This window comes from Mesoplodon densirostris, chromosome 2, assembly GCF_025265405.1.
Source record: "Mesoplodon densirostris isolate mMesDen1 chromosome 2, mMesDen1 primary haplotype, whole genome shotgun sequence".
Classification (NCBI taxonomy): domain Eukaryota; kingdom Metazoa; phylum Chordata; class Mammalia; order Artiodactyla; family Ziphiidae; genus Mesoplodon; species Mesoplodon densirostris.
The window spans coordinates 167,187,368-167,200,168 of record NC_082662.1 but is presented as its reverse complement, the minus strand read 5'-3'; the positions used below and the strand labels follow the sequence as shown (position 1 = coordinate 167,200,168).

General features: G+C 36.7%; 1 protein-coding gene across 4 annotated transcripts in view; it reads left to right on the top strand.

Moving 5' to 3' along the window:
• The window catches only part of POU2F1 (POU class 2 homeobox 1), a 184,092-nt gene that overhangs the window by 142,870 nt on the left and 28,421 nt on the right, over positions 1-12,801 (top strand). For all 4 annotated transcript variants that reach the window (XR_009531235.1, XM_060091317.1, XM_060091315.1 and 1 more), the window contains exons 10-13: positions 1,606-1,747; positions 3,304-3,449; positions 4,898-5,077; positions 6,537-6,642. Coding sequence is in view for 3 of the 4 variants with exons in the window: in XM_060091317.1 (XP_059947300.1) it covers positions 1,606-1,747; positions 3,304-3,449; positions 4,898-5,077; positions 6,537-6,642 (574 nt within the window). In the remaining variant the exon portion in view is untranslated. The remainder of the gene's footprint in view (positions 1-1,605; positions 1,748-3,303; positions 3,450-4,897; positions 5,078-6,536; positions 6,643-12,801) is intronic.

Here is a 12,801-nt window from a genome sequence, read left to right as displayed (position 1 = left end):
TTAGAGATATGTTTGTATATAGAGATAACGGATAACACTTAACGCTCTACTCACACTGTCCTGGTTCTTTGGGTTTTACTACAATTGGAAGGAAGTCAATCAGCAGTCTACTTCTGCTCTACTTCTGTGAGATCGTGTATTTAGAGCTGTCAGTAAAACTGTCTGTGATGATGGAAATGTTCTGTATTTGTGCCATCCAGTACAATAGCCACTATCCACATGTGGCTATTGAGTGCTTGAAAGGTGGCTAGTAGTGCTAAGGAACTAAATGTTTAATTTATCTGATTTTGAATTAATTTAAATTTAAATAACCACATGTGGCTGGTGGTTATTTAAATGCCCATCTATCCTATGGGAAAGATGAGAATATAGATCAGTTGGAGTTCAGGTATTCTCAATGTCTCATTTTATCTTATAGTTCTAACATTTCTCCTCTGTTAAACTTTTTATCAGAAGTTGCTCACCAGTAAGGAATCGGAGTTTAAAAAGAAATGTTTTCTTTTCCCTGACTAACACCTAATGCAGGTGCTAATAAAAAATGTACTATCCAAAAGATGGATTGTAGGGGAGAGAAATCAAAGGACTGGCAGAATCCTAATTCAAAATGAGTGTTGTCAGGGTAGTTGGGAGTTGGCTGTCTCTAGTGGAATTAGCTATGTCGTATTTTGGACCAGAAATGTTGCTTTTCTGCCCTGTCACTGAACTAACTGAAACGAGAGCGTGAATTATTTCCACCCCATGAGCTTCTATTATCTATATATACAATAACTATTCAGATATGCCTTTTTCAGCTTTAACAAGAGAGGTTCAGCTGGAGGAAAAGCACTCTATACATTTCAAAGGTTACAGGCTTATAGAGAAAGATATTTTTTTGTAATATATTCAGGGGATCATTGTTCTATTGCTGTAAGGTTACCAAGTTTCCAGTGCCCATAAAGGTTTGACTAAATGGGTCAAACCTCTCTACTGTGAATTTCTATCTCTATAATGGTTACAAAAGTAGTCTTTTTAGAATACCTGGTTTTTGTAACAAACTTTGAAATCCAAACTAAGGGTGGAAAGGAGATTTTTTTCACTGCTTCCAGAAATGCTTTACAGAAAAAAAATAAAAGAATGAGGCATTATTTCTAAATTTTAAAGTGATTTATGGGAAGTTTGGTTAGTTCAGAAATACCTAAGTTTATCCAGACAGTTACATCTATTAACCCTGTAGGTGATACAGGTTAACTGATTTTTAAAGATTACTTAGATCACATTGGTTGCATCAATTAAGGGACTTGGTAGAATATCAGCACTACCTTTTGAGAGTTAGTAGAAACACTTGATATCTCAATTATTACACAAGGTAGCAAGAAGAGATTCAAGATGGAGAGACTATGGAACAGTTTTGAATGTTGTCACAGTCAAGACCTAACAGAGTCCTCACTGGAATGCTGTGCTCAGCTTAGGAATGGATGTTTTCGTAGGACCCAGTAAATGGAATGATTGTTGATTCTTTGTCTAGAACAGTTATTGGAGCAGCACCCTCGAGTGAAGACCATAACATTAGATGAATCTTTTCTCCCTCTCTTTCTCTCCCCTCTCCTGTTCTGTATTACTCTGCAGGGCGATGTTGGGCTCGCTATGGGTAAACTGTATGGAAATGACTTCAGCCAAACTACCATCTCTCGTTTTGAAGCCTTGAACCTCAGCTTTAAGAACATGTGCAAGTTAAAGCCACTTTTGGAGAAGTGGCTAAATGATGCAGGTGGGTGAATGTATAAAACATTTCCTCATTGTTCATTGAAATTGTATAGGAGGGATTGTTGTATTAATTGGGGTTTATATTTCTTATTACATTATTGGTACTACAGAACCTTGAAGCTAACAGTCTTTGGAGGATCAATATAAATTATGACTACATAAATCAGAGAGCTAATTCATTTAAGTAGGCTAGTAATTACAAGGTACATAATCAGCAATAATTTTTAGCTTTGGAATATTTCTTGTATTTGAGCCCAGGGTGAGAGACAGTTGAAGGAAGTTGAAGAGGGGACCTAGAGAAGATTAAATTTAGTGAATAAGTCAAAGACAAATACTATATGATATCACTTATATGTGGAATCTAAAAGATAATACAAATGAGTCTATATACATTTAGAAACAGACTCAGACGTAGAAAGCAGACTTACGGTTACCAAAATGGGAGAGGGAGGGAGGGACATATTAGGAGTATGAGTTTAATAAATGCAAACTACTAGTATACATAAAATAGACAAGCAACAAGGATCTGCTGTATTGCCCAGGGAATTATATTCAATATCTTATAATAGCCTATAATGGAATATAATCTGAAAAAATATATGTAACTGAATCACTTTGCTGTATACCTGAAACTAACACAATATTGTAAATCAACTATACTTCAATTTTTAAAAAATGACCACCAATTTTATACATAAATTGAGCTGTTAGTTTTAACTTACATGTTTTGTGCTGAAGTTTCCCTTTGGAAATTTTGAATTTTGAGTCATGGAATCATAGACTATGATAGCTGTAAGAAACCCTAGAGATGCCCTAGACTATGGTTCTCATTGTAAATGTGAACAAAATTCAGGTCTTTGGAAAAGACAGACCTGTAACTCCCAACCTTGGACAGTCTGATTTCGTAGTTCTGGGTATGGCCTCAGCATCTGGAATCTTTCTGAGTTCCACAGGTGAGAACCACGGGTCTGCTCCCTCCATCTCATTTTATAGAGAGAGTGGAAGGAAACTCAGAGATGTCTGTGACATGCTCAGGGTCATTAAACTGTTAAATGACAGAACCTTGTTTAAACTTTAAATAGTTTAGAAATGTTTCATTATTTGTTTGGTTTGGGGGGAAGGAGAGGAATACCAGTGAAATAAAATGAGAGGTCATTTGCAAGATAAATGTTAAACATTTGATAATTTCCAAAAAGCTTTCTTCCTTTTATCCCTAGAGGTAATAGATAAATAAGCAAACAAAACCAAAACATAAGAGCAGAACTCAGAAGAGGTAGAGCTGAGAGTAAGGATAGGAATAGTAAACTTCTGCTTTCTCAGAAACAAATCAAAGAATAGCAATGACAGTATAGTCAGCCATCCTGAGACAAAGAATGCCAATATGAACAGCAGAAAGATCCATGGTAGTGAACAGTATTTTAATGTAGGTTATGGAAACCTTTCATACTTGCTTTTAGCCTAAAATACTTTGGTTAGTTTTATTGTTGTTGTTAATACATGTATTGTGCGCATGAATCATGCTCAGCTGATGTGATTTACGTGTTTTCTTCTTTCTTACAGAGAACCTCTCATCTGATTCGGCTCTCTCCAGCCCAAGTGCCCTGAATTCTCCAGGGATGGGAATTGAGGGCTTGAACCGTAGGAGGAAGAAACGCACCAGCATAGAGACCAACATCCGTGTGGCCTTAGAGAAGAGTTTCTTGGAGGTTAGTGAGGTTTTTACTTTTCAGATACATGGGATTGTCTGTATAATACTGTTGTTAAGTGCCGTAGACCAGGGGTCCCCAGAGGTCCCTGGTTCCCTGTTAGGAACCAGGCCGCACAGCAGGAGGTGAGTGGCGGGTGAGTGAGCGAAGCTTCACCTGCCGCTCCCCATCGTTTGCATCACCACCTGAGCCACACACACACACACACACACACACACACACACACACACACACACACACACACACACACACACACACACACACACACACACACACACACACACACACACACACACACACACACACACACACACACACACACACACACACACACACACACACACACACACACACACACACACACACACACACACACACACACACCCCCTCCACCCCCGTCCGTGGAGAGATTGGCTTCCATGAAACTGGTCCCTGGTGCCATAAAGGTTGGGGACCGCTGCCGTAGACCATAAAATACGGACTTATAATCTTCAGCCCTAATGGATGCTTATAAACATATTGGAGACAATGAGATGAAGTAAGTTACTGAACATAAGGAGACAAAACCAGAGTGCTTCAGGGTTCAGGAGAGACCAGGCTTAGAGATCCATGTGAGCACTCAAAGTGAGAGAGGCAGGCAGCAGCTGTAGGATACATAGGAATTCCACAGGTAGGGAGAGGTGGGGGGAAAGCGCTTCAAGCAGAGGCATCCAGAGAGAAAAGCCATGACATGTATCAGGGGAAACACAAGTAGTTTGGTTTGGCTAAACTGTAGTGTTTGGAACCAGAACACTGAAGGCCTTGATGAGCTATAGATTTCAAGTTATTTCAACAGGTTTTTGGCGTGGTTTTTTTTGTTTGTTTGTTTGTTTTTCTGGTACCAGGGAATATCACAATCAAAGCTTCCAACAAAATTTTGACTTCTCTAATTCAGAAAAGCCTTGAGCACCATGGAAGGAGCACTGAAACAGGGGTCTTTATCCGCTCTGCCACTTATGAACTGTGTGATTGGTCAAGATACGTGGTTTCCTAAGCTAAAGTCCCTTTATCTGTAAAATAACTGCCTTTCCTGCCCCACAGGCTTATGGCCTGCCTCACATTGGCCAAGCGAGATTATGTGCATGAAGCACTGGGGAAGTTCTTAAATTCCCACTAATAAATAAGGAATTGGTTTCATTCACGATTAATTACCTTTAAAATAAAAAAATATATAAATATTCAAGAATAACTTATTCTAAATTAATATGACTACATTTAATAAATACATGTTCATTAGAATGTCTGTCTATAGAAGTTCTTTGTTAAAAGTGGAATAATATGGCCTTATATATCCCAATTTTATTCTCTTATTGTTCCTCCTCCCCATTTGTTTATTCATTTAATGACATGATTATGTCAGTAATTCAAAAAGTTTTTCCAAAAGGTGATTTTTTTTTTTCCCTCTTCAGAATCAAAAGCCTACCTCGGAAGAGATCACCATGATTGCTGATCAACTTAATATGGAAAAGGAGGTGATACGTGTTTGGTTTTGTAACCGCCGCCAGAAAGAAAAAAGAATCAACCCACCGAGCAGTGGTGGGACCAGCAGCTCACCTATCAAAGCAATTTTCCCCAGCCCGACCTCACTGGTAAGGATGAAAAATAGGGAGGCATGCTCAAGGGTTAATTTTTACAATTTTACAAATACCCTATCAAATGAATTTATTTCATTATAGGAATTTATTGTATATATTCATGTCAAATAAAGATATATACATTTATATTTTAAATGTTACAAAAGTAATTAAATGTCTTGTCGTTATTAACCCAAGAACTTACTGATCTTTCTTTTTTAAAGCAAACAGTTTTAATCCTTTCCTGTTTCTCTGCAGTTCCATTATTCTCTTCTCTGATGTAGTTTATTAGGTTACTCTGTAACTGGGAGTAAATTTGCGGCTAATTCCAGTTATCTAAAAAAATCTTTAGCTGCACTTTATTCATGTTGGGTTCTAAAGCTCAATTTATTAAACTTACACATACATGATTAAGTGACAATAAATTCCCAGATAACCTTTAGCTCTGAACTTGTATTAAAACAATTGTCTCAGATTTTCACAAACATGTGGGCCTTTTATTTATAACCTCACTGAGTAACCTCTGCTGTTAACAGTAGAATAGTATTCCTAGACTGACAGGACATATAGAGGTCATGTGACTCCCTTAATCTTTAGGACAACTGTAAATATGATGCCACATTTCCAACCAGGATTCCAAAGATGGGAATGTTGTTGAGTTTGCATTTCTGATACTTTCTTGTCAATTTATTTTTAATTTATTTGAATATTATTCTATACCGGCAGGCTTTTCAAACTAAGGTCATCATTAATAGCACTTACTAGTTTATTAAGTGAAGGCTATGGTTGTTAAATGGTGAGGCTTTAATCATAAAGTTCATGAGGTAGTAGTTATGAAAAAGATAGTCATTAGGTACAGTTTTGTTTTATGTAGGTGACTATTTTGTGTTTTGGATTTATTTGTTCTAGAAGAAGGAGGGAAGGATAGAAGGAAGGCAGTGTTTCTTACAAAAATGTAGAATATTTATCTTACTTCAAAAAAAAACTGTCAGTTTTTAAAAATTTGTTTTACATTCTTTCCTTAATATCATTTCATTAAAAACAAAACCAAGACAGTCTTGTCCCCACATAGTTGAAAATAGAAGCAATACAAGAACCCCAGATCCCATGATTTCCTTGAATAGTTTTCTTGTTTAGATTAAGTTTATAACTGGTATAATATTTCTGTCTTGCTCAACACTATTGAAATACGGAAATTTGTTTTTATTAATTTCTTTTTAAAACTTGGACAGAGCCATTAGTAACATCAGTGAAAACCATCTATTCAAAAGGAACCTGTCAACATAAGCCAGTTTTCTCAATTCCAAGATCAAAGAGTAATTAATAAAATCACTTCCTTTTAGGCCCTTTTATTTTATTCTATTGTATCTGGAATTTTAAAAATTTTATAGGAAAAATAAACCTACAATATGGACTTAAATTTTAAAATTTTGATTTTTAAATGCTTCTGCATATTTTCACTTCTGACCTCTAGGTGGCAACCACACCAAGCCTTGTGACAAGCAGCGCAGCAACTACCCTCACAGTCAATCCAGTCCTTCCTTTAACCAGTGCTGCGGTAACTAATCTCTCTGTTACAGGTAAGCAGCAGCCAGGCCGTGCAGCTGTTAGGCAAATGATAGGCCCATGCTAAGTTTCTGTGAGAATCTGCCATTAACTTGTAAATTAAGGTTTTAACTAAAAATATGTATTGCTTTTTAAAAGAAAGTTATATATGAAAACCTGAACTCTAAAAAAAAAATCAGGCATAATACATTTTTCCAGAAAGAATACTTTCACATAAAGATTTTCTTATCTTTTTTCTTTCCCACATTAGTCTGTCTTCTATGTTGCTTCCTGAGTTACTTTTTTTTTGGCCACACTGCATGGCATGCAGGATCTTAGTTCCCCATCCGGGGATTGAACTCACACCCCCTGCAGTAGAAGCATGGAGTCTTAACCACTGGACCACCAGGAAAGTCCCAGAGTTACTTTTTTTCAATTAACTCCTCCTCTCCTTAAAAACATTTAATAGCTGCAGCTTTTTGCAATCAGGAAAACATCCAAATTTATCATGAATTCATAGACTGTATCCAGCCTGGACCTTATCTTTCACTAGTCTTTTCTCCATCCCATCCTCAACACACAAGAGGATTCCTCCTACCTTTGTAAACATGCCCATAGCGTAAAATGTTGTCCATCCCAGCCTCCACTTCTTTCTGTTAGTGATGAAACTACTCCAGCTTAGATATCAATTCTTCTTGGATATACTCTTTAGCTTCTTCAGGAAACTATTTGTTTCCACCTGCCTATATTATAAACAATTGTATTTTATACTTCTCTCTTTTCCAATAGACCTTGTACTTCTCAAAAGATCTGAATATTCCTTTTGAAATATCAGTGCTTGGCACATTCACAATACAATGAATAAATAAATGTTTTCCTTTTACGTGGCACATTTTCCAAATACATGTAAAATAAATTAGTGTTGTCATCAGAAGTTTTCTAGTGATACATAAAGCAGAAGACATTCTGTAATTATTCACCAGGTTGATATATGCTAGTAAATCATTGGATAGATTTGTGATCTTTCATAATCAAGCTTAAATTTAACCTAGAGTTGGGGAATTTGGTTTTTTTCACTCATATTTTAAGTGACCTAACCATGATATAAAAAGTGAATAAATGGCTTTATATAGTTACTAAATTTCTAAGTTATTAGAAAATTTCATAATATTGTTTGTTTATTCAGAACAGTACTTTTGACCTCTTTTGGGTCTTTGACCTCTTTGAAACTTTGGTGAAAGCTATAAACTTTTCCCCTCACAAAGTAGGCATACCCACAATTTTTAGTAAGATTACAAGGAGGTTTATAAATCACAAACCTCATCAGTCCCCACCTTACCAAGCCTTGCCATTTCTGGATGCCTTAGAGGCAAATTAAAAACCTCTGTTCAAGAGTGTATAGTGTTCAGCACCTCAGCTTAAAAAGCAAACTGTTGGTGATTGGTTGCCGCTGTGTTGGGCACCAGGAACATGAAATTCCTGTCTTTGAGGAACTTACTGTCTACCCTGACTGCCACTGGCTGGTAAATTGTGTACTTTACCTTCCAAACAAATTGTAAGTCATATTACATTAGGTTTAAAGATACCCATCTTTTGCCAAAAAAAAAATTCCTAATGGTTCAGGCATTAAGAACAGTAGCTTTGCAGATTTCTTAGAAAATGGCACAAATCTGAGGCAGAAGGGAATTTTAAGATATACATGCTCAAAACTAGCTAAAAATTTTTTTTATTTTTTGGTGATCTTAACTGCCTAATCAGATTTTCTTAAACTCAATTACGTGGCCCATTTATTTAGATTTAATTATGACAGTTTTCTGAAATGTTAGTAACTTTTGGAATGAAATTTTTCTTTAATCATTAAAATATTTAACATAGGAAATTCAAATAGGAAAGACACAATCACCGTGAGTACTATTTTTATTTTGTCTTTGTATCTGTTTTTATATGTACATAGATGTACAATTCTAATAGTATTTATAGTGTGTCCTTTGTTTTTAGCTTAACTCTAATAATAAGTATCTTCCTCTGTTATTATAGTTTTTACTTTTCTACTCTTGCCCTTATATCAAATGGTTGTACTGTAATTTCATAACCATTTCCATATGTTACCATCATGGTTAAGTTCAACCGAGGGTGACCAACTCTTCCAGTTTGAGCCCCGCAAATATTACATCCCAGGAAACCTCTCAGTCTCTAAGCCACGGAACTGGTCTTGCTTGTTCGCTATTGTATTCCTCGTGTCCAGCACACTACCTAGAGTGTAAGATACCCAGTAATTATTAAATAAATGAAGTTTTCACTGTTATAAATAATGCTATAATGAACACCTTCATACATATAGCTTTTTCTTAATTTTTTTATTTTAACATAATTTCAGACTTACAGAAAAGTTGTAAGAATAGTTCAGAGAAATCCTAAATCTCTTCCTCACATTCTCCAAATATTAAAATCTTACTATGTTTGCTTTCTCCTTTTTCTCTTTGTGTTTCTGTATGTGATTTTTTTCTGAACTGTTATAAGAGCAAGTCACAGATAAGCCCTTTTCCCCTGAATACTTTACTGTCTATTTTTTAATAAACAAGAAATACAGGGGAAAAGGAAAAGTTCATCCTTACAGTTGAAAGCCAACTAATAAATGTGGAAGAAATGATGGAATTATATGAGTAATAACAGATCCAGGCTATCTGTATCAATATGGACTCAGAAATCATTCTGTATTCAGTAGGTTAGAATCCTACTATCACTTTTTATTGTAATATTCAGATTGTCCCAGATTTAGCCAATGGGAACTACTTCACGGTGGCTCCTGTGCCCTTTTGACATGTCCCTAGCATTCTTTGAGTGCTTCCTTATTTTTTAGCACACAAGATGTTCAGCTTCATCTTAAAGTTTCTCTGCCTCTGGCCTAGAATCAGCCTCCTTAAAATCCATGAGTTCATACTGATATCTCCAATTCCAATCCATTATCCTATAGTTTGTTCTTTTCTATCCTAACCTCTTTCCGTATTTTAACTCCCTTCTCAGTGACAGTGAGTATCCTGGCTCCCATTATCAACAATAACAAGTTACTTAATTGTTCAATCCTGTAGTGAAAAGAAAGTGGTTTCAAAATTGCTAACCCATGCCTCTGAAAAGAAAAGACCTACTAATTCAGTTCAGTTTAGAGTTCTTGTCTTAAGCCTAAAGGCATAAAGCCCAAATACTGTGTTCAAAAGTTATTTTGGTTAGTTCTTTTTATATCTTCTTCAGTGTAGTAACATTATTCATTTGAAATTCAGGTCAGTTTATTTGTTTTGTTTGTATTCAATGTTAGTGTTTCTCCTCGCATCCTTGTGATTTTTTTAAGAATATGAGATACTAACATGGTTTTAAAAGGTAAGACTATACAAAAAGTTCTCCTTGGGCTTCCCTGGTGGCACAGTGGTTGAGAGTCCGCCTGCCAATGCAGGGGACATGGGTTCGTGTCCCGGTCTGGGAGGATCCCACATGCCGCGGAGCGGCTGGGCCCGTGAGCCATGGCCACTGGGCCTGCGCGTCCGGAGCCTGTGCTCCACAACGGGAGAGGCCACAGCGGTCAGAGGCCCGCGTACCACAAAAAGAAAAAAAAAAGTTCTCCTCAAAAAAATGTCATTCCCTTCTATCATAATTCTCTGTATCCTTTCCATCCCATTCCTATCTGTGCCCTTCCTGTGTTTCTTTTGAACTGTTGAGTAGAGATTTATTTCTTTTTTAATTTACCCCTGTTTGTTACTTTAAAGGTATCATACTTAGGTGATCTTCTGCACTTCAGTTTTTTCACTTAACAAAATATCCTGACAATCACTCCACATTAGTTCATAGAAATCTTAATTATTCTGTTTCATTGTTGTAGACTACTCTGTTATGTGGATGTACTACAGTTTATTTAACCCCATTCCTGTTGTATGGACATTGAGTTTGTTTCCAGTATTTTGTAATTATAGACTATGCTTCAGGAATAACCTTGTGGATATGTATTTTTGTACTGTTGGAAATGTGTCTTGAGGGTAAATTTCGAGAAGTAGAATTGCTGGGTCAAAAGGTACACACCTATGTGTTGTTGGATACTGTTGTTTTGTTGGATACTATCAAATTGCCTTCCAAAAGGATTGTACTTATTTTCATTCCCACTAACAATACATGAGAGGGCCAGTTTCCCCATAGCCTCCACAACAGAATGTTACACTTTTTAATTTTTACCAACATGATATGTTAGAAATTGTATCTCAATGTACTTTAAATTTCAGTTTTCTAATCATGTGAAGTTGAACATCATTTCATATACTTAAGGGCTATTTTTCATCTTTTATAACGGTGAAATAGGTTTTGTTTCACCTTCATTGATAAATATTGCATAGACTAGAAATTCCAGCTGAGGGAAGTGGTAAGAGCAGACATTGTTGTCTTCTTTCCAAGCATATTAGTTTTCTGTTGGTGTGTAACAAATTACCACAAACTTAGTGGCCTAAACCAATACTCATTTACTATCCCATAGTTCTGTAGGTTGCAAGTTTAGGCATGGGTTAGAGCTGGGTCCTCTGCTCAGGGACTTACCAGGCTGAAATCAAGATGTTGGCTGGGGCTGTGACCTCATATGACACCCAAGATCTTCCAGGTTCATTAGTTGGCAGAATTCTGCTCCTTGTGGTTATAGGACTGAAGTCCCCATTTTTTTTGCTGGCTGTCAGCTAGATCACTCTCAGCTCCTACAGGCTAACCCCAAGTCCTAGCCTCATGACCTTCTCATGACATGGCAGTTTCTTCAAAGGCAACATGAGAATCTCTCTCCAGTCAGCTGCTATGGAGGGTCTTATGCAATATAAGGTAGTCAGTCCTCTCACCTTTGTCATATGATATAACCCAATTAAAGGAGTGGCTACCACATCTCCCGTCATATTCACAGATCTGCCTATACTCAAGAGAAGGGGATTATACATCTGGATTTTGATGTCTTCCTTTAAAGAGTTTTTGAGTTTGCTTTGGCGGGCAGATAGGTTACTACAGATCAGCTTGATCCTTTCAAGGCTTATTTTTAAAGCTTTATTAGATTGGCCCTAGAGTAGCCTTCACTAGTTTAAGGTGTGACCCTTCTGGGGTCTCTAATGAATGCCCAGATATTCAATAGTCTCTACTCTCTGTGTAGTTGGAACTGGACTATCTCCCTGTCCTGCATGAATTCCAAGGATCATTCAGTTTACAGCCTCCCTGCCTGGACTCATGGGGTTTCCCTGTGCATGTGCAATTTAGTATTCAACCAAAGATTCTAGGAAGCCCCTATGCACATTTCTAGAGTTCTTTCTCTGTTAGTTTCTTCCTTTCCAGTACTCTCTCCTGCAAATTCCAGCCATTTCAGCATCCAGCGACGGGCTTTGTCTCCTGAAATCATTGAAATTGCTGTGTTCTACTTAGTTTCCTCTTCTGGTGCAGCAATTTAGAAAGTGCTTCCAAATAAAGTCCAGGCAATTATAGGGCTCACATCATTTGTTTCCTTTTCTTCAGGGATCACAGCCCTGTGCTGCCTATTTTCTCATATTTAAAACATTTTCTCATATATTTCTCTATTCTTGTTATAGTGTAAGGGTAAGTTTGCTATCATTTACTCTTATGGTCAAAGGCAGAAGTCTCTAAAAATGTTAAATTAATGATCAGCACTTATAGGTATAGATGATCTTATTTGCAAAGCAGAACTAGAGACACAGACGTAGAGAACAAATGTATGGATACCAAGGGGGAAGGAAGGGGGCGATATGAATTGGGAGAGTGGGATTGACATATATACACTATTGATACTATGTATAAAATAGGTAACTAATGAGAACCTACTGTATAGCACAGAGAACTCTCCTCGATGCTCTATGGTGACCTAAATGAGAAGGAAATCCAAAGAGGAGGGGATATGTGTATACGTATAGCTGATTCACTTTGTTGTACAGAGGAAACTAACACAACATTGTAAAGCAACTATACGCCAATAAAATTTTTTTAATAAATTAAAAAAAATAAAATAAAATTATATACACACAAAAAGTAAGTTACAAAATGAAAAATGTTTAGATCAGAAGCAAATAAGTTTCAACGCTTGATAAATCTAAATTAAGAGAAAAAAATAATCAGCATTTATAATTGTAACAGACAAAGTCTAAGGTGACCCTCCCCCACCATGGTGTCTGCCTGCT